At 47.1% G+C, this 25,888-nt stretch overlaps 1 protein-coding gene across 2 annotated transcripts in view; it reads left to right on the plus strand.

Moving 5' to 3' along the window:
- The window catches only part of MAPKAPK5 (MAPK activated protein kinase 5), a 34,322-nt gene extending 10,378 nt beyond the window's left edge, over window positions 1-23,944 (plus strand). The window contains exons 6-14 of one of the 2 annotated variants that reach the window (XM_081922983.1): window positions 3,373-3,458; window positions 4,359-4,454; window positions 6,611-6,691; window positions 8,132-8,319; window positions 9,171-9,291; window positions 11,373-11,503; window positions 13,865-13,986; window positions 19,127-19,231; window positions 20,045-23,944. In XM_081922983.1, coding sequence (XP_081779109.1) covers window positions 3,373-3,458; window positions 4,359-4,454; window positions 6,611-6,691; window positions 8,132-8,319; window positions 9,171-9,291; window positions 11,373-11,503; window positions 13,865-13,986; window positions 19,127-19,231; window positions 20,045-20,139 — 1,025 coding nt within the window. In that variant the 3' untranslated portion in view covers window positions 20,140-23,944. The remainder of the gene's footprint in view (window positions 1-3,372; window positions 3,459-4,358; window positions 4,455-6,610; window positions 6,692-8,131; window positions 8,320-9,170; window positions 9,292-11,372; window positions 11,504-13,864; window positions 13,987-19,126; window positions 19,232-20,044) is intronic. The other variant, XM_081922984.1, reaches the window with a different exon arrangement.
- Window positions 23,945-25,888: the final 1,944 nt, after the last annotated feature.

The raw sequence follows: 25,888 nt of genomic DNA on the forward strand, positions 1-25,888 counted from the left end.
GGGTCCTGTGAAGTATCCAAAGAGAGACAGCCCCTTCTTAGTACAGTCATACCTTGGAAGTCGAACAGAATCCATTCTGGAAGTCCGTTTGACTTCCAAAACGTTCGGAAACCAAAGCACAGCTTCTGATTGGCTACAGGAAGCTCCTGTAGCCAATCAGAAGCCCCATCAGATGTTCAGCTTCCAAAAATAGGTCGCATACTGGAACAGTCACTTCCGGGTTTGCGGTGTTCGGGAGCCAAAACGTTTGAGATCTAAGCTGTTTGAAAACCAAGGTACGACTGTAGTCTGGTCCTCAAGGAATAGCAGGCTGAGAAATACTGTAGCACAAAGCTGAATAAATCAGTTTCCCTTCTGGGAACGAACATGTATTTTTTGTATTCATGTTTGATGTGGTTGCTTGTTCCTATCTCTTGTCGTGATTTGTGTTTCTGGTCTTTTTTTAAGGAATATGGTATATGCCTTGGTGACAGGGTGACCTGAGTGTTCTGGCCCAGCACCTCTTCTCTCTACCTTTTTTTTGGGGGGGGGGAGGTCTCTGGGTGCCTTGTCTCTTGTTCTAATGAACTGTTACCCGTGAATCCACCTTTTGTTCTTCCTGTGTGTTTTCTGCTGCGACTTTTTCATCGCAATGTAGTTGCAGTGCTTTGTTCTGATCTAACACAGGATAATTTCTTCAGGGAGAGTTCTTTCCAGAAAAGTAACTTGTTGGAGAAACATTAAATTCTAAGATTTGTGAAGGTTTTTTGCTTTTTGTTTAAAATAAATCCTGCGTGAGCAGGGTGCTGTTCATTGTGGATCTGGTAAAAGGCATCATTAAATTCGCCTCCACCTTGCATGTGATGGAGATTCACCAAAGAGTCTTGCTGGTAGATGCCCCAAAGGGATGGTTGTGAATGCTATATTTATATTTCCATCTAGTTCCATCCATTTTGACATGTTGACAACTACTTTTAAAATACTGTTTCGAAATGATGTTTTCTTTTCAGAAACACAAGGTTAAATATATGTAGTTAGAATATTAATCCTGCTGAATTTAAGCATTTGGGCAAAAGATTCCTGCATTGCAGGCTGTTGGACTAGATGACTTATGGTTCCTTCTAACTCTATGGTCCTATGATTTATGTGTACGTCCTGTTGATTTAGTGGGAGATAACTTTAATCATGGGGACATAGGTGTGCTGTAGTGTAAACTACTGAGCCGTGGGCTGGCCGATCAGAAGGTCGGCAGTTCGAATCCCCGCGACGGGGTGAACTCCTGTTGTTTGGACCCAGCTCCTGCCCACCTAGCAGTTCGAAAGTGTGTCAAAGTGCAATTAGATAAATAGGTACCACTCCGGCGGGAAGGTAAACGGCGTTTCCATGTGCTGTTCTGGTTTCGCCAGAAGCAGCTTAGTCATGCTGGCCACATGACCCGGAAAAACTGTCTGCGGACAGCTTTCTCAGCCAATAAAGCGAGATGAGCGCCGCAACCCCAGAGTCGTTCGTGACTGGACTTAATTGTTAGGGGTCCTTTACCTTTACCTTTTTTAACTTTCATCATATCTCCAGTTAGAATCTGTGGAAGTTAAAAATGCTTGACTTTGTCTGAATTGTTCCTTGCCTATCCTGAGAAGTGGGGGGTGTTAGCTCAAGAGTGCCTGGTTTTATCCAAGGTTGGTTGTGAGTGGACAGAGACGTATAAATGATGTTTTTTGTGTCAACCTTTAAAATTTCTAGTAATTCCCATTCCAGAGCCCATATATACAGCTTTTCCAAGTCTCACTCCATGCTTTTACCATCGGCAGCCTCAATTTTCAGAAAAGAATGCCGTGGAGAATAGTGTGCCCACTGGCCTGCTACCTGCTACATTAATAAAAATATTTACATAATTTTCTCTTTCTTGGAGCTAATTGTGTATTTTAGCCTGACATATTCTGCGAAACAAATTGGCCACCTTTTGTTTTTTATTCTTTTTCATTTCAAAATATGCCCTTAACAAAATTAAAACTGTTAGCACCGAACGTAGGTGGAATGATCTTTGCTTTCAACTTGCACCTTTTGAATGGTGCCCTTAATCTTGCTCTGGTTCTAGGCGGCCTGCCATTCAAAAACAGTCATTGTGTTTCATAGTAGACTTGTGGTTTGCTGTGGTTGCTGCGTGGTCAGCCGTGGCTGGAGCTGGTGATTGGCCCCATAGCAAGTTGCAAACAAGGCAGTAAATCTTCTGTCACCTGCCTTCATCGTTTAAATCTTGCACGTAAACATCAGGGTTGAGCAGAACCTAATCACTTAATTACTTCAGAGATTCAGTTGGCCTGTTAACAGCAAATGAAGGGCCACTGTTGAGATACAATTGTACTATTGAAAATGTTTTTTAATAAGTCGGATTAACACTTTAGTCTTGGAAACTGAAAGCAATTAGCAACAAGCTGGGGTGTGTGTGTGTGTGTGTCTTTCTCTTAACGTTTCCGGTTGACCCTGGGTCAAGGCAAGGCAATTTCAAGCACAACTTTTCCAACTGTCGCAAGGTGGGCTTTTGTGGTGCTCCCTCCTCTCCCCCATTGTGGCTCTGCAGGAACGCGAAGAGGTCCCTGCTCAGGTCCGCTGAGAAGATTAGGAAATGCTTGCTGCACTTCATCCAGCTTAAACACCCAGAGAGGTGAAAGCAGGAGTTGAAAACATTCCCCAAGGGCCCAAGCAGCAGGCCGCCTTAAGCCTGGTTTTGCATACCCTGCAATTCCTCCTTGCGCCCTGCAATTCCTACTTGCACCCTCCGCGACGGAACTCGCTTGCCTCAAACCTTGAGAATCTGTGTTGTAAAAACAGAAGGAACCTTTTGCTGTGTAGACGCTGCTTGCCTCAAGCTGGGATGGATGGCTTGACTGATAGAAGCAGCCTGCCAAGGCAGAAACAGCTGTTTGCTGGATGTGTGCCTCTCCCCACCCCAGCCCCGGGAGTAAACCGCCCTCTTTGCCGTTTGCTCAGCAGTTTGTTTTGCCAGATCTCAGACAACCCTTTTGAAGAAATGCTCCGCCTGGCCCTTAGCAGTGTGCTTTCAGGATCTGTCTTTATTCCCCACATGTATGCATAGTTTTCCAGTACGTGCAGATGGGTAGGATGGGTGGTGGTGATCTGGTGGAGATTTGTGATCTCAGAACCAGACCACAGAGACTGAGCCAGACTCAAAAGTTGTGGTGCTGTGTCTCCATCCCAGATCTTCAGCTGCTTTTCCTTTGACCTCCTGACCCATTCATTCTAAGGGACACCCTCTGTGGTGCTGCTGAGGGTATCTACTGTGCTCCTTTTCTTTTTTTAAGTGCAGATGCCATCATGTCAACGAGAGCCTTTTGGTTACTGTGTTTTGACTCCTTGTGCCCTCTTTCCAGATAGCTTTGGCTTTGCAACACTGTCATTCTTTAAACATTGCGCACCGAGACCTCAAGCCTGAGAACCTTCTTTTCAAGGATAATTCTTTGGTAAGATGGAGATTTGCTACTTTGGGTGTTGTTAAATCAGCTATGCTGCTGGTTAGTTCAAATCAGAATGTGAAATGGCCACTCTCATTTTGCCCCAAACTCACATTACCTGTCCCTCCAGCCAACGGCAGCCCTTTCTGTCCCTGGGCCCTGTATGAGTTTCCCCTTTACCCTTCTGTAGCCTTGGCCCTCTTTTCCTAGGCCTCTTGCTGCCTCCCTCCATTCTAACCATTTCCCAGCTCCCTAGTAACCGTATTTTTCGCTCTATAGGATGCACCAGACCATAAAGCGCACCTAGATTTTGGAGGAGGAGGAGAACAAGAAAAAAAATATTCTGAATCCCAGAAGCCAGAACAGCAAGAGGGATCTGGTTTCTGGGATAGCCTCTGGCTGTTCTGGCTTTTGGGAATAGCCACGCCAAGCCTCTTCAGGGCAGCGAGATGAAGGCTCCCCCTGCCCAGAAGAGGCTGCACGCAGCTAAGGCAGAAGCCAGGACAGGTGCGTCGCTGAAGGGGCGCTGCACAGCTCTCCCTCTCTGTGCAGCGCCATTCGCTCCATAAGACGCACTCAACATTTCCCCTTACTTTTCAGGAGGAAGAAAGTGTGTCTTATGGAGCGAAAAATACGGTATTCTGTCCTCTCCCTTTCAGCCAGCAAACTCCTTGCCTCTTAGCTTTTTTACCCCCCCCCCCCTTCTTCCCATTCAGGATTTCAGGATCACAGCCCTCAGTGCCCATGTGATCCCTGCCCCTCACCCCCAGTTCCTACATAATGTCTCTCGCAGAAGCCGTGCTGTTTTGTCCACCTTCGGTTGCCGAGTGTGAAATGTGTGCGCGAGGGGAAAGGGGTGAAATTGGGATTGAACCCGCCTTTCAGGTGTCCCTTGCTGCTTGCCTTTAGGATGCTCCAGTGAAGCTGTGTGACTTTGGATTTGCGAAGGTGGACCAGGGTGACCTGATGACACCGCAGTTCACTCCGTATTACGTAGCACCTCAGGTAAAGGATGGATTCCACCAAGAGTGGTCCAGCTGCACCTCTTCTCTGGACATGGATAGAATTAACCTCTGTTGTCTGTGCTCTGGTAACCTTTAGGTTATATTACTGCAATGCATTATACGTGGAGCTGCCCTTGAAGATGATTGAGAACTGCTGCTGGCGCAGAATTCGGCAGCCAGGTTGCTCACTGGGGCAAGGCGGTCTGAGCATTTAACACTAATCCTGGCATGACTGCATTGGCTACCTGTTAATTTCCTGGCCCAATTCAAAGTGCTGCTTTTGATCTATAAAGCCTTATGTGGCTCAGGATCCTAGTACCACAAGGGCCCCTATATAAGCTAACCTGGACCTGTGATCATCATCTGAGACTCTTCTCTGTGTGTCTCCTCCACAGGAGGTCTGCAGGATAGCGACATGAGAAAGGGCCTTTTCAGTCATGGCGCTCTCTCTCTCTCTCTCTCTCTCTCTCTCTCTCTCTCTCTCTCTCCCCCCCCCCCTCTCCCTCTCATGGAATACTTGCCTTTAGGTACCAGGCAAAAACATTTCCACCAGGCCTTTGGTTTTTAATTATCTGTGGTCTCCATGAATGGGTGGGATGTTTTAATCCTGCTTTTAAAAATAAGCCTAACTTTTATATTTTTCCTTTGCTGGTTTTAATGTTTGTTTGCTTGTTTCCTTATTCTTAGAAGTAGCCTTGGGCTATTGTAGAAAAGGTGACTAATAAGTTTAATAAATAATCATAACTGTAACATAGATCTTCCCAGTACAGTCAGACCTTGGTTTCCAAATGCCTCCGTTATCGTACGTTTTGGATCCCGAACATCCGACACAGCTTCCACCTGAGTGCAAGAAGCTCTTGCAACCAGTTGGGTGCCGTGTCTCAGTTGCCAAACGTTTCGGAACTCGAACAGTCTTCTGGAATGGATTACGTTCGACAACCAAGGTTTGACTATACTCTTGCCTGAAGTGAATGTCATCCCTTCCCAAATTTCTCTGATGCTTGTATGTTGTAATGGAACATGAGTCTGCACAGAACAGAGTTAGCACCATAAGAATCTTGCAGAGGCAGTCCTTTGGGCATGAAAATGAAACACCCCCCCAATCTAAGCCTCCCTATCTGGGCCACAGGACTCTTCCTGTGCCCCACAACTTCTCCATTGGCCATACCCATCACCAGTCCTGTTCTGCACACTCTTGAGTGCTTCTGCCTGGCAGGAACATGCCCTTGAATAATGCCTCTTGTTTGCCTGGACGGAGGCTGAATCAGTGGGCGGGCGGGTGTCTAGAAACCTCTGACTTTTGCATGGCTGGTGTGTAGCCTTTGCATTCTGAAAGGTTGTGCACTCATGCTCTAGAAGTCCCGTCAGGTAGTTCTCTGTCCAAGCCCAAAAGCCTGAATGGCACTTGGGCAATAGGGAGTGTTAGTGCAGGAGAACTTTCTGGCTGAGTGCTCTGACCAGAGTAGTTGCAATATGCAAAACATTACATATGCAGCACATATGAGCCTATTTTGCTGCTCAAGATGTTCTGTTCGTAGGCCCTCTACAAGACCGGGTGTCAGTGTACAAATCTTAGGCATTTCTTTTGAGCTTTGGCAACCTGAGTTTTGGTCTCACATTAAAAAATAAATAAATAAAATCTTGAGTTTTCTAGCTCCTGTGTTGGTAAAAATCTGAAAATATGTTAGTAGTGCTTGCTTAAATTTTGGAAGGAAGAGGGAAGCTGAACTGTATTCTGAGGGAATGGGGTTTTGGTGTGTTATATAACTCCTTTGCCATTATAACTAACGCAAGCAAAATAAATAAGCAGACATTTGCAAACTTTTCTTTTTTTTTACCATTCATGGACTTCAGCTTTTATATGCTAGAACAATGACAACTTTTATTTGTTCTGAGATCTTTGAGAGCAGCGTTGCAATAGCAGTTGACAGCAACTGACGTGAGAAGCTTGCTTTTTAAAATTCCTTGTGTAAGCAGCATCAGACGCATCTAAGAGCCAGTGTAACCAGCTAGCTTTGCTCCCAGTCCTTGCAGCAGGTGCTGAAGTCTGGTTATGGTCTATGTTTCTTGATCACAAAGGTGTGTCTTTGATGTTTCTCTCGCCTCTTTGCTTTTAACGTCTAAAGATTGCCCATGTTCCCCCTCCACCCCCCACAGGTACTAGAGGCACAGAGAAGGCATCAGAAAGAGAAATCTGGTATCATTCCTACCTCGCCAACGCCCTACACTTACAATAAGGTATGCTTCTCAACCCAAGTGTCATTGGCTGTGTTTCAGGAATACCCAGCAGCTGTCTTTCCACTTGCCTGATTTTTCATGGGGAATTTTATGCCCGGCAGAGAAGATGATGGCTGCTATGGAATTCTGCAGTGTTAGGCATCAATTTTTTTGTGGTTTGTTGTTGTTGCTTTTTAAAACACAGGTTTTTGCCCTCCAAGTTAGGGAAATGACTTAAACGTTGCAGACACCAGCAGCAGAAATCAGTTGAAATGATTTCAGAATGTTGTATTATTTTACTGTTGTTAGCCGCTCTGACCCCGACTTCGGCTGGGGAGGGCAGGATAGAAATAAAATTTTATTATTATTACTATAATTGTGTATAGGGAAGAGGGAGTGGAAATGTGTGTCTGCATGATTCCATGCCATTCTTTTGTGACCTCCAGTCAGTTTCCTGGAACTATGTACACCCTCGGTTATATTTCTCCTCCCACCATCAAGCTCTTCCTAGTGTATATTAAAAACACTCTTCTGCCACCTGTTTGCATTGTACGAGAGACATTTGTGCAGAAAAAGAAAGGGGGGACTCTGTTCTATGCATTGATTTGCCTAATGCAAGACTTGCATTTGACTTTCCCCAGTGCAGAGTTTGCCTCTTTCTTCAGTGTGGAATATTTACCCAGCCACATCTATTATCAGCATTAATCATATTTGAAAGTTGCTTTTCTCACCCAAAGCAACTTGTGCTAAAATGAGTTAAGAACATCCGGTGCAAGCTATACTGCTAAACAAATTGGGGCTTACTGATTGAACCCCACTAAAAGAGACCACAGTGCATCCCTTTGAATCAAGGGTAAAAGCCCGGGTAAAGAGAAAAGCCTTTGCCTGTTTCCAAAAAAAGATAAAGTCTGTGCTAAGCATGCCTCCCGGGGAGAGCATTGTGTAACCAGAGGACTACCACTGACAAGGCCCCAAGCCTCCAAACCACTCGTGGAGGGGCACATAAAGAAGGCGCTTGAAGGTAAAGGGACCCCTGACCATTAGGTCCAGTCGTGGCCGACTCTGGGGTTGCGGCGCTCATCTCGCTTTATTGGCCGAGGGAGCCGGCGTACAACTTCCGGGTCATGTGGCCAGCATGACTAAGCCGCTTCTGGTGAACCAGAGCAGCGCACAGAAACGCCGTTTACCTTCCCACCGGAGCGGTACCTATTTATCTACTTGCACTTTGACGTGCTTTCGAACTGCTAGGTTGGCAGGAGCAGGGACCGAGCAACAGGAGCTCACCCCGTGGCGGAGATTCAAACCGCCGACCTTCTGATTGGCAAGCCCTAGGCTCTGTAGTTTAGACCACAGCGCCATCCGCGTCCCTTGGGGGTGCTTGGGGGACCTTTATTCCTTCATCCCAACCCTCTCAAGTCATGCTCCATACAAAGTCAAGATTCCTTTTTATCCTTCTCCCAGAGCTGTGACTTATGGTCCCTGGGTGTCATCATTTACGTGATGCTGTGCGGCTACCCACCTTTCTACTCTAAGCACCACAGTCGGACAATTCCCAAGGACATGCGGAAGAAGATCATGACAGGGAGCTTTGAATTTCCAGAGGAGGAATGGAGCCAGATCTCTGAAATGGCAAAAGACATGGTGCGCAAGTAAGTCCCATCACCAGTGGGTTGTGTAAAACTCTCCCAGGTGGGTGAGTCATGCTGCCTTTAGTGCTTGTTGGGGAGTCACAGCTAATACAAGCAGGTGGAGGCTTCCATTCACAAAGTGGCTACTTCCCAGGCATAAATCGGTCTCTGCCACAAGTATCTTTTACCGTGGGGAAGCTGGGTATGGCTTGGCAGAAATGGTCTTGTGGGCCTAATGGGAAAGTCCTAATGAGGCCCACAGGAGAGGTTTCCTATCATTTTCTTGCATAATCAGAATGTGTCCTAAAATATGCTTAAACACTTTCCTGTGGTGGTTTGTGAGGGACAGTATCAGTGGCTTGGCCACTTATATGGATTGATTATTTATTTATTTAAATATTTATATACCGTTGAACCATGAAAATATATCTCAGCGGTTTACAGCAGTATGAAAACAATAAAATCATAAAAAGTTTAAAACAACAGATGGTTCGCTATTACCTTCTTAATGAGAAAACCCACACTCCCCTGCCTGGTGCCTTCCAAGTTTTGTTGGACTACAGCTCCCGTCCCTGACCATTGGCCGTGCTGGCTGGGGCTGATGGAAGTTAGAGGCCAGTACCATTTAAAGCAAAGGGCACCAGGACGCAATGGATGTTGCCTCTCTGTAGGTGTTTGTCTCCCGAATTGACAACTTGAGCTCACTCTGTGAAGGAGGATGAAGATGGTAATCGGAGAAGAGCTGACGCTGAGCTGCTCAGGGTTTTATGAAGTCTAAAGGCAGACTTGGAAAAATGGAACAGGATAGGAGTGCATCTTTTAAGGAAACGGGTGGGTTTGTGATTGATGTTTATAACTCCTTAAACTCCTAGGCTGCTGAAGGTGAAGCCGGAGGAAAGGTTGACAATAGAAGGCGTCCTGGACCATCCTTGGCTGAACTCCACGGAGGCTCTTGATAACATTTTGCCCTCTGCCCAGTTAATGATGGACAAGGTTTGTACTATTTTTGGCTTTCCTAAATAGATTTTGGCTTTCCTAAATAGATTGCTTGGGGACGCAGGTGGCGCTGTGGGTTAAAGCCTCAGCGCCTAAGACTTGCCGATCGAAAGGTCAGCGGTTCGAATCCCTGCGGCGGGGTGCGCTCCCGCTGCTCGGTCCCAGCGCCTGCCAACCTAGCAGTTCGAAAGCACCCTCGGGTGCAAGTAGATAAATAGGGACCGCTTACCAGCGGGAAGGTAAACGGCGTTTCCGTGTGCGGCTCTGGCTCGCCAGATGCAGCTTTGTCACGCTGGCCACGTGACCCGGAAGTGTCTCCGGACAGCGCTGGCCCCTGGCCTCTTGAGTGAGATGGGCGCACAACCCCAGAGTCTGTCAAGACTGGCCCGTACGGGCAGGGGTACCTTTACCTTTACCTTTAAATAGATTGTTTTTAAGGCTCAAGAAACATTGGTCAGCAAAAAATTATCCCAGGCCCATCTACTTGTCTAGGCTAGTATTTGCAGTGGCGAAATTCTCCCAAGCGTCTAGTGAGCAAGGATAAATATTTCTCCTCTTTCTTTTTTTTAATAAAATAAATATTTTTGCCTTTATTAACATTACTAACAACCCAAAAGTGTGGTAGCAGGCTATTGCATCATACCACACGCAAAGCAAACAAGCAGTAAATAGTAAGAGGAAAAAATGGGGACACATCCATATAATTCAAAACATCCACATTTGCTGAGCTGGCATGAACAGTAAAGGTTAAGTTTCTAAATCTGAAGCAAAGGATATAAAACCCCACCAGATGACGTAAAAGTGTTCTGGATCCCCCTGGTTTACAGGTAGGTTTTTCATACATGACGTAAGTTGTCCTCATGAACACTGGAGTGTTTGTCAGCTTGCGCCATTTGCTGTTGCTTTTGGGGAGACCTGGCCCAAGAGGTGTCCCTCCTGTTGCTATGTAAAGTTGCAAAGCAAAGATTCATAATCCTAGGCGACCCATGTGTGGTTCTGGGCAGGTTGCAAGGGCAGGAAATTCCAGAGCTGAGGGACAGCCACTAAGGCAAGCTTCCTCAACCTCTTCCCTCCAGATGTTTTTGGCCTACAACTCCCATGATCCCTCGCTAGCAGGACCAGTGGTCAGGGATGATGGGAATTGTAGTCTCAGAACATCTGGAGGGCTGAGGTTGAGGAAGTCTGCACTAAGGCCACTTCTTTGAGCACCCTTAAAGTCCTGACTAAGCACAGGACTCTCAGGAGTTTTAGACTCCCTGTCTTAAAAGCAGAGTTTGATTTTAGGAGAGGAGGCAATCCTCTTGTGCCTGCTGCTCCCCCGCCCAATGGGCTTTGGATGTCAGAGCCAGGGCAGACACTGGAGCACCGATGGCAGTGTGGTTCTAATAACACATCCCTGTTCCAAAGCAGGTTGTCATATTTCCTTGAAGCTTCCAAAACGTTGTTTGACAGCTGACCATGCTGTTACGGAGCCCACTTCCAGGAGATCTGAAATTGTTCACCCAAGCGCTGTCTGTCTGTGCTGTTGATGGAAACCTTGCATGGCAAGTTCATGCCAAGCGCTTTCTAGTTAGAGGGTTTTGTAAATCGCTCCCTCTTGTCAAGAAGTAATCTAAATACAGTGGACACTCGGGTTGCAAACGTGATACGTGCGGGATGCACGTTCGCAACCCACAGCATTCACAACCCGCAGTGGCACGTCTGCGCACGTGCGGGTTGCGATTCGGTGCTTCTGCGCATGCGCAACCTCCCAAACCCGGAAGTAACCCGTTCCGGTATTCCAGGTTTCGGCACATCCGTAACCCCCCCAAAAAGCAACCTGAAATGTCTGTAACCCGAGGTATGACTGTACTAGGCTGCTGAGTGATCATTCTGAGCCAACCTTATTTTGGGGTCTGCATCCCTTGGGGTGGCTCACATCTCTCTGTGGCCTTCAGGACGCAGGTGCTGACTCAGGCTTAACCCTCCTCTTGCGATTGGTTTCTGTTATCACTTCTATGCGTTAATTCATAACCTGACTTGTGACTTCTTTGCCTCCCTCTTCTCTCTTGCCCTCCGCCCCGCACTGACTGTACCAGGCAATGGTCGCTGGGATTCAGCAGGCACACGCAGAGCAGCTGGCCAACATGAGGATCCAGGATCTCAAAGTGAGCCTCAAGCCCCTCCATTCTGTCAACAACCCTATCCTGCGCAAGAGGAAGCTGCTGGGGTAAATATCCCAAAGCAAAGGCTACAGGAGGGGGCAGTTCAAGGACAGGGAAAGGAAGAGCTGAAAAGAATCAAATGCTTATTAAGGAAGAATAGTGAGAGAAGCCTTGCAGAGTGGGGATGGGAACTCGTGGCGTTCTGGACATGGTTGAACTCCAGCTGCCATCAGACCCAGCCAGCATGGACAGCAGTCAGGCACGAGTGGGAACTGCAGCCCAATACCTGGATGGCCATGGGCTCCAAACCCTCACCCTCCAATAAAAAATCTGCTAAAGCAAGAAACTTGTCCTTGGGAAGGAGCTGGCCTGTGTGGCCTGTTTGAAACGCACAGCAGGCACCGGTCTTTGAGGTATTCCGCTTCCTCCAGAGCAGGGATGGGGAGCCTGCAGCTCTTCAGATGTTTGGGGCTCCTGGCCACATTGGCCCCAGCCACAAGTCCCCCACTACTATAGCAGAGGAGTTGGGGATGTTGTAAACAAAAATCTGCCCTTTTCCCTTATGGGGTATCCAAGAGCCCATATAGTCCTTACATAGGTTCCCTGTTGGTAGGAGAAAAAAACAAAGGCCAACCAGGGAATATTGGGAAGCAAAGCAGCTAGTACGCTTGATCTTTATTGATCTGTTGCAACAGGGTGCTCCCCTCACCCGCAGGAGAGAGGAGGAACCCAGAAAAATGGCCTGCAAGGCCTTATAAAGACTTTTGAAATTGCCACCCTGTATATCAAGACCACCCCCAGAAACATCATACATACATCACAGAAGGGGTGTAACCTAAGACCACCCCTCAGATACATCATACCCAAACAGAAATGTAAATGTTGTTTTTCTCCTGTCCTTGTTTATCTCTTGTCTGGCAGGTTACTTGATTGGATTTCCTGGGGAGCCTGGCTAGTCTTTTGTAATGATAAATACTTAGTTCCTGGGCCAGGTCACAGGCTCACACCCTATTCATATCTTAAATTTGCCCTTAAGACAGGATTTGTGAGGAAAGAGACAATGGGAGGTTTCCCACTTTGACCTTGCAGAGAAAACATTTGCTCAGTTTAGGAATCAAAATGGTTCCAGGTCGGTCTTCCTGTGCTGATCTATGTACGTGCTTGGTCGGTATGCTTATGAACATGACCATATATCTAAGACCTCAAAATTCCTATCACAGGGACCTGCCCAAAAGCTGACAACTGGGGCTAGGGAAGTCATGGGCATTGGGGGTTGGGATGGTGTCTTGCTTTTAGAATCATAGAGTTGGAAGAGACCACAAGGGCCATTGAGTCCAACCCCCTGCCAAGCAGGAAACACCATCAGAGCACTCCTGACATATGGTTGTCCAGCCTCTGCTTAAAGACCTCCAAAGAAGGAGACTCCACCACACTCCTTGGCAGCAAATTCCACTGTCGAACAGCTCTTACTGTCAGGAAGTTCTTCCTAATGTTTAGGTGGAATCTTCTTTCTTGTAGTTTGGATCCATTGCTCCGTGTCCGCTTCTCTGGAGCAGCAGAAAACAACCTTTCTCCCTCCTCTATGTGACATCCTTTTATATATTTGAACATGGCTATCATATCACCCCTTAACCTCCTCTTCTCCAGGCTAAACATGCCCAGCTCCCTTAGCCGTTCCTCATTAGGCATCATTTCCAGGCCTTTGACCATTTTGGTTGCCCTCCTCTGGACACGTTCCAGTTTGTCAGTGTCCTTCTTGAACTGTGGTGCCCAGAACTGGACACAGTACTCCAGGTGAGGTCTGACCAGAGCAGAATACAGTGGCACTATTACTTCCCTTGATCTAGATGCTATACTCCTATTGATGCAGCCCAGAATTGCATTGGCTTTTTTAGCTGCTGCGTCACACTGTTGGCTCATGTCAAGTTTGTGGTCAGCCAAGACTCCTAGATCCTTGAGTGTGGCTCCCTACTGGAAGGAGGAAGAGTTGCTCTGAGGCTCTTCTTCCAGCCCCATTGTCCAGCAAGACAGTGAAAGGGATGAACAGCAAAGGGAAGAGGAGAGCTTTTTTTAAAAAAGAAAGGAAAATTGGTTTTCCTTCAACGTCTTCATCATAATCTGCAGTAACGGATGCATGATGCTGTTGGGAGAATTTCTTCACAGCCACTAAATATGTGCTTGGCAGGGAGCTGGAGGGGTGGGGAATCCCAGAAGATGGAATACATGTAGAAGGAGGGAACAAGCTCAAAGGCAAGGAATCTCCATCTTGGTCGCTCCCTTACCTCCGGCACAAGCTGCTTCATGGGCGGCGAATGTCTCTCTTAGGCAAAACAAGAACCCAGACCTCCCACCTGATAGTAGCTGAAGGAGGCTCTGGGAGACCCTGATGCTTGGGGCACTCACATTTCTCCCCTGTCTCATTACAGAACGAAACCGAAGGACAGCGTGTATATCCACGATCCCGAGAACAGCAGCGAAGACTCCAATGTCGCCCTGGAAAAGCTCCGTGATGTGATTGCCCAGTGCATCCTGCCACAGGCTGGTAAAGGTCGCAGATTTTAAGACAAGCTGTGTTTGTGGGAGAGGGAGATGGTGGGAGGGCTGCAGGTCGCCTGTGCTTTTGAACCCTTTTCCCAACAGCCACAGTTTGCACATCACACTGGTTTACAGTAGCACGGAAGCATAACAGTACACGCAGGTCCCACTTACCGAAAAATCATAGGTTAGGCGAGCGTTTGCCTAATGAGTCTATGATTTCCATTATGATACAATACGATAATCTTTATTGTCATTGTCCCATACAGAACAACGAAATTGAAAAATCTACATAAAACATTCAAAACCCAACAAGCCTGCTATCCCAGCTATCCCAACCTGGTTAACCCCCTAAAAACTCTGATACCCCATTTTTTAAATACAATATACTCCCGTAGAGACTCCTTACACTGCGTTTAAAACCAAAATCGCATTTGGGTAGAAACCGTTTCTCAAGCGGCTAGTGCTAGTCTTTATAACCCTGTACCTTCTTCCAGAAGGCAGAAGCTGAAAGAGATCATTTCCAGGGTGTGCACTATCCTGCACTATCTCTGCAGCTTTCTTATGGCCCCTGGAAGCATAGATTTGATCCAAGGTGGGAAGAGTGCACCCAATTATTCTCTCCGCAGTCTTTACAACCTTGGACAGCATTGTTTTTTCCCTGACCGTGCAGCTCCCAAGCCACACAAACAGACTATAAGTTAATACACTCTCCACAGTACAATGATAAAATGCCATCAACAGGTCCTTTGAGAGATTGTTTTTCTGGAGGATTCCATTGTTTCCTATGGGAACATTTCTAATCCATGATCTCTCCCACCCCCCTTCTCACCATGGTTTCTTCCTAAAATGGCTGCAGCCAACCAGCAAGAAAGAGAGACAAAGGAAAAACAGATTTGTCTTATCTCTTCTGCTCTCTGATTTGTTTGATCTCGCTCCCTGCTCCCTCTCTTTGTGGTTGCTGCACCAAAATAGGAGCCTTTGATCAGCAAACGACAAACAAGTGACAAACAAGTACAGAAGTGGGCAAACTGTGGCTGTTTGAATATCTGAATTGGCCATGTGTGTCACAGAATTTGGGCATCATTCTTTGTGTTCGGATAAGCGAATATGCGGATAACAAATGGGCGGATTGCGGGACCTACGTTTATAATATCTCACAACACAGCCAGAGTAACAGTGCGGCAGATCATTTACTGGAACAAGCTAACAAAAACAGGAAAATTTAAAATGTCTGTGTGAGGGATAACACTGAAGTTATCAGGTGAGCTTCCTTCAAAACAGCATTTCATAAGTGGGGCATCACAGCTGAAAACTTCCACCCCCTGTTGATTGTATTTTCTTTATCTAGAAATGGAACTCTCATTACTGAGTGTTCACACATTAAAATTTTCTCTCTGTTTGACATGTGTATCTGTTGTAAGGACAGCTGTGTTTGGCCCAGTGACCTTGTCAAAGGTCTAGACTGGCCCTATAGCCCGAACTATCCTTCTGTCTCCCTCTACTGGCCACTTACCATTTCGCCACCACTGACATGCAATTAATACAGTGGTGCCTCGCAAGACGAAATTAATTCGTTCCGCAAGTCTCTTCGTCTTGCGAGTTTTTCGTCTTGCGATGCACGGTTTTCCATAGGAATGCATTGAAAATCAATTAATGCGTTCCTATGGAAACCGCCTTCCCCCGACCTCTTCTGGCGGGTGGCATTTTAAAATCGCCCGGGACAGCGGAGGACTTCTCCGCTGTCCGGGGCGATTTAAAAGCCCCTGGGAAGGCAGGCAGGGGGGACAAAGGCTTTCCCGCCCCGCCGCCGGGCTTCCGGACATCGTTCCGATGCCGGGCGGCGGGGGGAGGCTTTCCCGCCCCGCCGCCCGGCATCGGGACGATGCCCCGAAGCCGGGCGGCTGGGGGAGGCGTTCCTGCCCTGCCGCCCGGCATCGGGACGATGCCCCGAAGCCGGGAGACGGGGGGAGGCTTTCCCGCCCGGCCGCCCGGCTTCGGGACATCGTTCCGATGCCGGGCGGCGGGGGGAGGCGTTCCTGCCCCACCGCCCGGCATCGGAACGATGCCCCGAAGCCGGGCGGCTGGGGGAGGCGTTCCTGCCCTGCCGCCCGGCATCGGAACGATGCCCCGAAGCCGGGCGGCTGGGGGAGGCGTTCCCGCCCCGCCGCCCGGCATCGGGACGATGCCCCGAAGCCGGGCGGCGGGGGGAGGCGTTCCTGCCCCACCGCCCGGCATCGGAACGATGCCCCGAAGCTGGGCGGCTGGGGGACATCGTTCCGATGCCGGGCGGCGGGGGGAGGCGTTCCTGCCCCGCCGCCCGGCATCGGAACGATGCCCCGAAACCGGGCGGCGGGGGGAGGCTTTCCCGCCCCGCCGCCGGGCTTCGGGACATCGTTCCGATGCCGGGCGGCGGGGGGAGGCTTTCCCACCCCGCCGCCCAGCTTCGGGACATCGTTCCGATGCCGGGCGGCGGGGGGAGGCGTTCCTGCCCCACCGCCCGGCATCGGAACGATGCCCCGAAGCCGGGCGGCTGGGAGAGGCGTTCCTGCCCCGCCGCCCGGCATCGGGACGATGCCCCGAAGCCGGGCGGCGGGGGGAGGCTTCAAAAGCCGTCCGGGGGCTTTTAAATCGCCCCGGACAGTCCCGGGGCGATTTAAAAGCCCCCGGTTAGGCAGGCAGGGGGGGCAAAGACTTTTGCCGCCCACCTTGGGAAGAGGTCCAGGACCTCTTCCCAAGGCGAGCGGGGGCAAAAGTCTTTGCCCCCCCCCCGCCTGCCTTCAAAAGCCGTCCGGGATAGCGGGAAGCGCTTCCCTGCTATCCTGGACCGCTTTTAAAATGCTGGCGGTGGGGAGCAAAGCCTTTCGCCTCCGCCGGCCTTCCTGGACCTCTTCTGAAGTCCGGAGGGGGGAAAAAGGCTTTGCTCCCCACCGCCAGCATTTAAAAAAAGGTCCCCGAGATTTCCCTATGGGCTTTCGTCTTGCGATGCAAGCCCATAGGGAAAATCGTCTAGCGAAGCGTCGCAAAAACCGAAAAACCCTTTCGTCTTGCGGGTTTTTCGTCTTGCGAGGCATTCGTCTTGCGGGGCACCACTGTACTGGTTTTTAGACTTTCCCAACATTCTGCTCTGGGAGTGGAACTGAAAAATAATGCATATTTTACGTCCCACTTTTCTGTCTTCAAAAACAAAAAGGCGGCTAACAAAATGTTTTTTTTAGAAAGCCATTAAAGCAAGTTAATGTAGCAAGACCTCCGGGTATAGGGTGGTATAGAAATTCAATGAATAATGATAATAAAATACCACTTTTACATGCGGTGAGATGTGCTTGCCTTGGAATCCACCCAGAGCAGAACACAGAAAATTAAACATATATTTAATTCAGGAGCGTAACAGTCAGAACAAGCAGCCTTTATATCTTGCGTTAACATTGTAGCTCTAGTTTCTTGATCTAGCATAACTTCAGTTCCATAACAGCTATTATAATATATCCCCCATCTCATTTCTCTCTCTCTCTCTCTCTCTCTCTCTCTCTCTCTCTCTCTCTCTCTCTCTCTCCTTCACAGCCACTCTCTCCCCCCTTGCTGTCGTTTGCCCAACAGACAGACTCTTACCTACCAGCCTCAGTCCCCGCAAGGCTCCATACCATTCCCCTCCTGTCAGATCATTTCCTCACTTGCTCTTCTGTCCCAGCAGCTCTTAGCCATGTGTTGGAAGGCTGCCACCAACAGGACCAGGCAGGCCTTGTCCTAGGAGCATTGCATGACAGGTGCAGTGATTGAAAAGGCCTTCTGCGAATAGCCACACGGCCTGGTGCTTCTAGTTATCCAGAAAAATCAAGGACACCTTTCTTTATGGTTCTTGCCCTCCTGCCTGCACATCCTTATAAAATCTTGATGCTAGGCTGGTGCCTTTCTGAGTCGAGGCCCTCATTCTTTGGAATTTGCCATGGGGATGTCAGGCCAAGCTCCTTCACTCCTGGCATTTAGGCACCTTGTCAAAATGCACATCTTAGTTGTCTTCTCTACATTACTGGTTCTGATCTGATTTTAACTGTTGTTTTGTTGCTGATTTAGTATTTTTAACTGCAGGCTGTAAGCTGGTTAAATAAAAATGGGCCCTTCTTCCACCTTCTTCCTTTCACTTATTCCCACAGTAAAACTGGTGATGAAAGGAATAGCGGTAACTTATGTCCCATCCCCACTGCCTTTTCACTCCATGTTGAGCAGCTGGGGAGGTGGGCAAGCACGGCAAAGGGATGGGAAAGAGCAGAAAACAAAGCGGGGAATCAAAAAAGAGCTGTAAAAATCCATACAGAAAAGAAAAGTCAGCTCCAGAAACGAACAAGTTCCTGGTGTGTTTCTGCTATATCTTTAGAAATGGGCAAGTGCAGCTCAGCCTGGTTAAGCAATTATTATTATTATTATTATTATTATTGTTACTGTTATTATTTCATATTTACACCCTGCCTGCTCCCAAGCTGGGACTCAGGCGGTTCACAGCATTATAAAATATAAAGTAAAAAAACAAACAAACTAGTAAAAAACAATGATTGAAGTACATCTAAACACATTTAAAAACCAACCATTAAAGTACAGTTTGTCCTCACATTGGCCCCTGTCTGAATAAGGTCTTAGCCCTGCTTGCAGAAGGATAACCAAGATGGAGCAAATCTAACCGCTCTTGGCTTTGTTGGATTAATTGTACCTCTCAGGTAGCTTCACTGGATTACGTTTATGAAGGAGCAAATAGGAGAACTTTCCCTTGACAGGCACTTACTCAAAAATAGACTTGGAACTTAACAGGTTTGGGATTGTGGCTTTTCTGGATGGCAAGGACCCTCCCCACTGCAAACTGCCAGTGCACTCCCCAGTATTCCCTCTCCTGAATGCCTCTTATGTGATTTCAGTTAAGATGGGGCAAAGTTGTGGGACCTCTGCAGACATCAGAGTTGTGAGATCTGTGGCCTTGTGGGTTCCCCCGCCCATTGAAGGACACCCCCCCCTGCACTTTTATTTTGGGGCTGAACCGCAGAACATTTGATGCCTCTGCACTGCTGTGGGGTGGGGTACAGTTGCCCTTCTCCTCCTGTCTGTGCAACCTTGGCGAGGGCTGTGAGGGACCCTTCTGTGACGCTTTTCCCATTCTGAAACAGGTGAGAACGAAGACGAGAAGCTGAACGAGGTGATGCTGGAAGCCTGGAAATATAACAGGGAGTGTAAATTGCTGCGAGACACGCTGCAGACCTTTAGCTGGAACGGTAAATATTTCTTGACATTAAAAAAGCGCGGGAAGCCCAGCCTCAAGAGGCCTTAAGCACAGCTGAGCATCTCTTCTGCCCCACTCTCTGGTTTCCCCGGCCTTGATATCACCTCCACTCGGCATAATCTGTCTCATGGAGTTGTGAAAATAAAGAGGGATGTTCCGTGTATGCACTCTTGAGCTCCTTGGAGGTCAGTCAGGATCTAAATGTGATAACAAGAGTCGTGTGAAGCTGCAGCGCTCTGTCCATGCTCAGCGATGGCTCTGTTATCGCCGTACTGAACTGTTTGCAAAAAAAAAAACACTTGCCAGCTTTTGTTAACTTCAGGAACTGTTGCAAAGGCTGAAAAGGGCCCTCCTTATATTCTGCTTAGAACCAAGAGGCACCTCCTCTGACTTGATTCTTTGCCTGGCCTATGGTTGCATCAACACATAATGCTAACCCATGGTTTGTTTTAACCCTTTGCTCAGTAAACTACAAGTCGCCCTTCCTATAGGCAAAGAAATCACAGGTGCTTAGCCGCTGCTGTTGCCTTGTGCCTCTGTAGCTTGGTATCTGGAGTGGGGTGGCTAATCAAACCATGGTCAACCAGGGCTGTTCAGTTCAGACACAGTGCCAAACCATAGTTAAAACCAGCCACAGTTTGTAAGCCAGCAAAAAATCATTGCTTCACATTTTGGTTTGTTGCCAGGAGGCAAGCCATGGTTTCATGTCGTATTTGAACTAAGCCAATGAATGCATTTGATAGTGTCGTTCTTTTTCCCCATTTCACCAGTTTGGGACTAACCAAGATTATGTCTTCTATTTTAGGCAGAGGATTCACAGACAAAGTGGACCGACTAAAACTTGCAGAAATTGTGAAACAAGTTATTGAAGAACAGACAAACTCCCATGACTCTCAGTAGCTGGAGCTGCCTATTCTTAACAAAGCAAAAACACCCCTCCTTTTTTTTAACCATTTGAGATTTCTCCTTTAAAATGTAAAAAAGTATTTTTATGTAAATTAATAAATCACAATTATTTCATTTAAATTTTCATGCAGCTTGAGAAATGCTGTATAGATGTAGATACCGAGAATCATTGGTACTGTAATATTTTTTTAAAAGCTCAGTTCCTCAGAATATATATATATATATATATAATATAATTTTTATGTACCGTTTTAACACATGACTGTTAGACGGGGCAAATTATGATTGTCTTCTTTTCAATAACCAGATGCTGTCTTCTCTCCCTCCAGCTGCCTGTATCAAATAGTTAACAGCCTGTATCACTTAGCCTTGTTCTATCTCTGCCCTTTTGCATTCAGCTCAGTAAATTACTTGAACTTAGCACTGAAGGATACGAACAGCATGATTGTCCTTTGCAACTTTTCTTCCAAGGCAGCTGCTTTGATGGCAGAAGAGCTGGCTGTGGAGGGTGACCCAAAGAGCCTCTAGCAGAGGCAGCCTGCCTGCTCCTGGGTCTCTTGAGTTTCATGCTGCCCCTCTGCCCCACCCACCCCACTTCTGAAGCTGAAAAAGGACAGAAACCGGCCCTCTAACCCGGATAGGTTGGTTTTCTTCCTTTCCTTTTTTAAAACAAATTCATTTAACAAAGATCTGTACATATTTCTAGTTTTTTATCTTACGACACGTTTGCGTTTTACGACTTGACGGATGACGGTTTTATAGAATTATTTTGGTACAATCCCTTGTGCCGTTTAGCCTGTAAAGTGCCGCTTCAAGGCTTCTTGGGAGCTGTTGACTTTTCACGTGGATACTTTTTCATTGCTCACTTACTTCTGGGATTGTTTACACTTGGTTTCCTGAGCCATATTGCCTCATCAGTTGCTATGCTCCATTTTCTTTTGTCCTTTTACCGCTATTTAGCTCATTGCTCACTAGCTGCCTCTGCCATAATTTTGTGTAAGTCAAGACTGGAACCCTTGCCTAACAAGGATGCTGTCTCAATGTGTAACAGCCTTTTTCTTAGTTCTTTCTAACAATTCCCAGTGGAAAGTATTAAACTGATTTGGTAAATTTTAAGGTGGGAGCCCTATGTTTTTTGGTTTTGGTCTTCAGCGCTGACAGCTGTGTTGTCAAGCTGGGAGGAAGGTGCATCGACAGAGCACCCTCCATACTTGTTCACAGCTAATAAATTGGGGCAAGGCGTAAGTACAAAACCATGATCTGACTTGGGCACTAAGAGCACGCACCAGGAAACTATTGGAGAAGCTCTTCTCTGGACATACCCACAAGCCAAATGTCAAGAGAAGATGGGCCTTCTGAAGTCTTGCTCACAGCAGGATTATATTCACTGACGCTGTGCAGAGTGAGGTTCATAGAATTAGAATTGGCCCAAAGGGTCTTCTAATCCAGTGTTCCCCAACCTTGGGCCTCCAGCTGTTTTTGGACTACAACTCCCATCATCCCTCGCTAGCAAGACCAGTGGTCAAGGATGATGGGAATTGTAGTCCAAAAACAGCTGGAGGCCCAAGGTTGGGGAACACTGGTCTATTCCAATCTCCTGCAATGCAGATGGAGGCTTCTACTTACAAGAGCAATGCTGAAGTGGAAAAGAGGCTCTTGGATGCTCTTCAAAAGTTCCAGGTGAGGTGAATCTTTACCACCAGCTTGTCAGCTGGAATTTACTTCTGTGTGGGAACATCAAACTATCCAGAAGCCAATGTCTCTGGTCCTGTTCTCAGTGAAATAAACAGTAGCGTCTTCCCTTTCAGTATTGTTCTGCTCTGAAAATTGGCACCCGTATTCTTCATGAATTTGACACACACCTTTGTTTTGGAACCGCTGTTCCTCGATTTCCCTCCCCACGAAGGGCATTAAGAGTGACTGGCTTGCAGTGGTGTGACGAAGAACTCACAACAGCGGTTGTCTTGCCATTTTCTGCAGAAATTCTGTGACAACTTACATGTGCAAAGAGTAGACTGTGGTGAAACGTGTGTGGCTTTGAGGATGTTCTTAAATTCCAGTGGCTGACCCCCTCCCCGCTAGCATAAGCAGTTCCCAGAATGCTCTGCTTTCACCACTCTGGTTAACAAGACCTGGCAACTCTTGCCAGATCCGTCACTTTGAACAATAAGGAAAAATGGATTAGATTAAGGTTAGTATGGCAACTTGAGGTTGAAGATCAAATGCTGTTATTCCCCCCCCCCTTTATTACGAAAGATTAATTTTATTTCCTTAACTGTTTTAAGTGGGTTTATTTTTTTTTAAAAAAATACCTTGTTATGCTGCCAGCATATCTTATTTTAAAGGAGGTTAAATGGCTGAGATCTCTGGGTTGGTTTTGGTTCTAAGTATGTGTTTCATAATACAATACAAGGCCAGGCAGATACTGGATAGGAGTTTTGCTTTCAACGGACAAGTCCATGGGGAGTGGGTTGCTGAGGAAGAATTCTTCTTGAGAATACCAACAGCCCACTCAGTAGCTCAACCACTAAGCATGTGTAGAACTTAGGCATGGGTATTTTGTTTACTTCAGAGGAATACTCGCATAGATTTGCTGTCACTTTTGAAGTAAACCAGGGGGAGCCCTTGCAGGAAAGAGAGCTTCATACGTACATAGGAAACCTCTGCATCAGTAGCTGTTTTCTGAGTTGGGTGGACAGAAATCAGTAAGCAAAATGGGACAAAATGAGTTGTGCAACCTTCTGTTTTTCCACCCTGGCAGTGCTTCTGGGATAATGCGTTTAGAGCCACCTTCCCCAACCACGTCCTCCACATTTTTTGGACTGCAACTTGTATCATCCTTTTTTAAAAAAATAGTTTTCATTTTCTAATATGCAAAAAGCAGTAATAGCAATAATAAAGGGAAAAGAGAAAAAGTGATCTAAAGAAGAAAGAGAATGGAATGATATGAGGTGAGAGAAAGGAGTGGTAGTACTCCAAAAACAGCATTATAATTCCAGACGATTGTCCTTCATAAGCATATTAAACAAAGGAATCCCTGAGGTAGCTGTCAGTTGTGTTCCTTTAATGTATGGTGCAATAGAAGGTTTTAGAAAAGCTGTCCTTTGCTTTCGGATTGCGCAGGGTTCAGCTGCATTTTGCTATAATTTCTTCCGTTAAAGCAGTGGCCCAGATCTGGTGGTACCAGGAGTCTTGCAAGTCTCCTGCAGCTGAATTCCAGCGTTTGGCCGAACCAACTTGACAGTTGGCTGATGCAAGTTGTAGTCCAACAAATCTGGAGGGCACCAAGTTGGGGAAGGCAACTATAGAGGATTTGTGTGTGTCTGGAAAACGTCCAACTTTCCCTTTGGCCGGAAAAAAAACCTGTTTGCAAAGGTACCAGATTCATAACAGTACCTGCCAATCATTCGTGGAACTGGAAATGCAGATGGGTTTCTTTTTTTCTGATGCAATGTTTTCCACATTTATTTTCCCTGTTGGAATTTTCTCAGCAGCCCCTCACTAAGGTGGGCATCATGTTCCAACTAGCTCCTATGAGCTTGTCTGGTTTGTTATTCAGAGTAGCAGGGACTTGTCCAGGAAAGGGGAGTTTGTTCTGAGGCTGGCTGGCAGCATGGGTGTAGCTGTGAACCCTAAATTCAATCGTCGTTCTCTCAAAATCTTTCTTCACCATTTCAGTGTGTCTTTTGGTTGTACCATGGTTCGGTTCAGTTCTCTCCCCCCGCCCCATCAGTATTATATAAATGTAAATATTATGCATTGCTGTACATAAATAATTTTACTAAAACTTTTAAAAGTATCTGGCTCTTGTTGTTTTTTTTTTTTTAAGTTTTAGATATTAAATTGCAGATTAGCATTTTAGCAACGGGTATTGTCTCAAGATCAGTCGAGTGCCCTCATGGCCAAATAGCCAGTTTCCTCACCCCCAGCCATCTTCTGCATGGCAAAATTGGGCAGAGTAAAAAGTCTTTCTGCATTTTGCAAATAATGAGGTCTGTTGCTAAACTCCACCAGTTTTTGATGAATGGCTTCCCATTGCCCATTTAATGCATTCAGAGCTTGTTGACATTGACAGTTTGGCTTATGAGGGTGCAGATCTAAATCAGAGGTGGGGAACCTGTTTTTTACATATGTTGGCAGACTCCCAATTCCTATCCACCCCAACCTGCAAGGGCAGGTATATGACAGAATTTGGAGTCTTAGAGATCTCCCATCCCTGGTCTAAATGCTCTTTCCATCACAGTTTTGTCAGTTGCCCCAATATTTTAAGCATGTATATATGTTGCAAAACGTTGGAATAAAGGACTAGACCAGTTCAAAACGGCCCAGACTAGTTTGGACCAGCACAAATCAGCATGGACCGGTTCAAACCAGCCTAGACCTGTTGCAACCAGTCTGAGCTACTTCCAACCAGTCTTGGCCAGTTCCGATTCACTCAAAAATGGTTCCAAACTGTTGCAAATTGTCCCCTGAAAGGTTTGGCTGTGGAAGGAGAAAGGTTTTTATCATAGGTCAAACAATCAGCCCTCGAGGCCTTAACCTGCAGAAAAACATTTTTTTTGGAAAAAAATCCCTAACCCGTGACAATTTCAGTAAAAATCTGATTCACTCAAAAATGGTGCCAAACTTTTGCAAATTATCCCCCTTCAGCACTTCACAGCCCTGCTGGAAACCAACGCTTGAATCCAAGGTTGTCTATTGGAAGGCCGATTTGGAGGGTGTGCAGGGAGGAGCACACCCGACTGTGAAGAAGAGGGGGGAATCCTGTTGGGAAAGGAAGAGTGCTGCTGCGCTGGGGGAAGAGCAATGGAGCCTACAACCTGTTGCCTAAATCTATGCTGCTCTTCCCTGGGATACATGTTCCAGATTCACTCCTGGCTCCCAAGGAAAGGGGGTCAGACTTGGTTTATTCAGCTGATTAAATAAGAGACAATTGACTTCTCAGGTCAGAAAAGGGGTCTGCAATACTTCCAATTTTTGTTACACGCCCCCCCAGCCTTTGAAGAGCATCCTTTTTTAAAGACTATCTACACCTCCTGCGGAATGCAGGTGGCGCTGTGGGTTAAACCACAGAGCCTAGGACTTGCCGATCAGAAGGTTGGCGGTTCGAATCCCCGCAACTGCGTGAGCTCCCGTTGCTCAGTCCCTGCTCCTGCCAACCTAGCAGTTCGAAAGCACGTCAAAGTGCAAGTAGATAAATAGGTACCGCTCCAGCGGGAAGGTAAACGGTGTTTCATTGCGCTGCTCTGGCTCGCCAGAAGCGGCTTAGTCATCCTGGCCACATGACCCGGAAGCTGTACGCCGGCTTCCTCGGCCAATAAAGCGAGATGAGCGCCGCAACCCCAGAGTCGTCCACTACTGGACCTAATGGTCAGGGGTCCTTTTACCTTTACACCCTCCTGCATATTTAGTTTTGTATACCACTTCTCAGTTTCCTGGTTCACCTGCAACTGTCACTTTATTTGTACTGAAACAGTCACTTGGCCCTTGAGCGGAATGTGTTTCTTCCAAGGCCTGGGAGGATTTCCTTCCCACCGGTTGTTTCCTGAATAGGATTTTCAGGTCCACCAAAAAATTGTAAGATCCACGGTCGAACATCTTCCTCTGTGGGACCGGTGGCTTCCGGTGCATGCATCCCCAGAGAGTTTGGAGGTTGAATGTCCACCACAGGTTTGGGATGGTAAGGCTTCCTTTTCACATCTTACGTCACACCAGGTCACAGGCTGGAACCGATACCTATAAA

The sequence above is a fragment of the Podarcis melisellensis genome (genome assembly GCF_964234715.1).
Source record: "Podarcis melisellensis genome assembly, chromosome: 8".
Taxonomy (NCBI): domain Eukaryota; kingdom Metazoa; phylum Chordata; class Lepidosauria; order Squamata; family Lacertidae; genus Podarcis; species Podarcis melisellensis.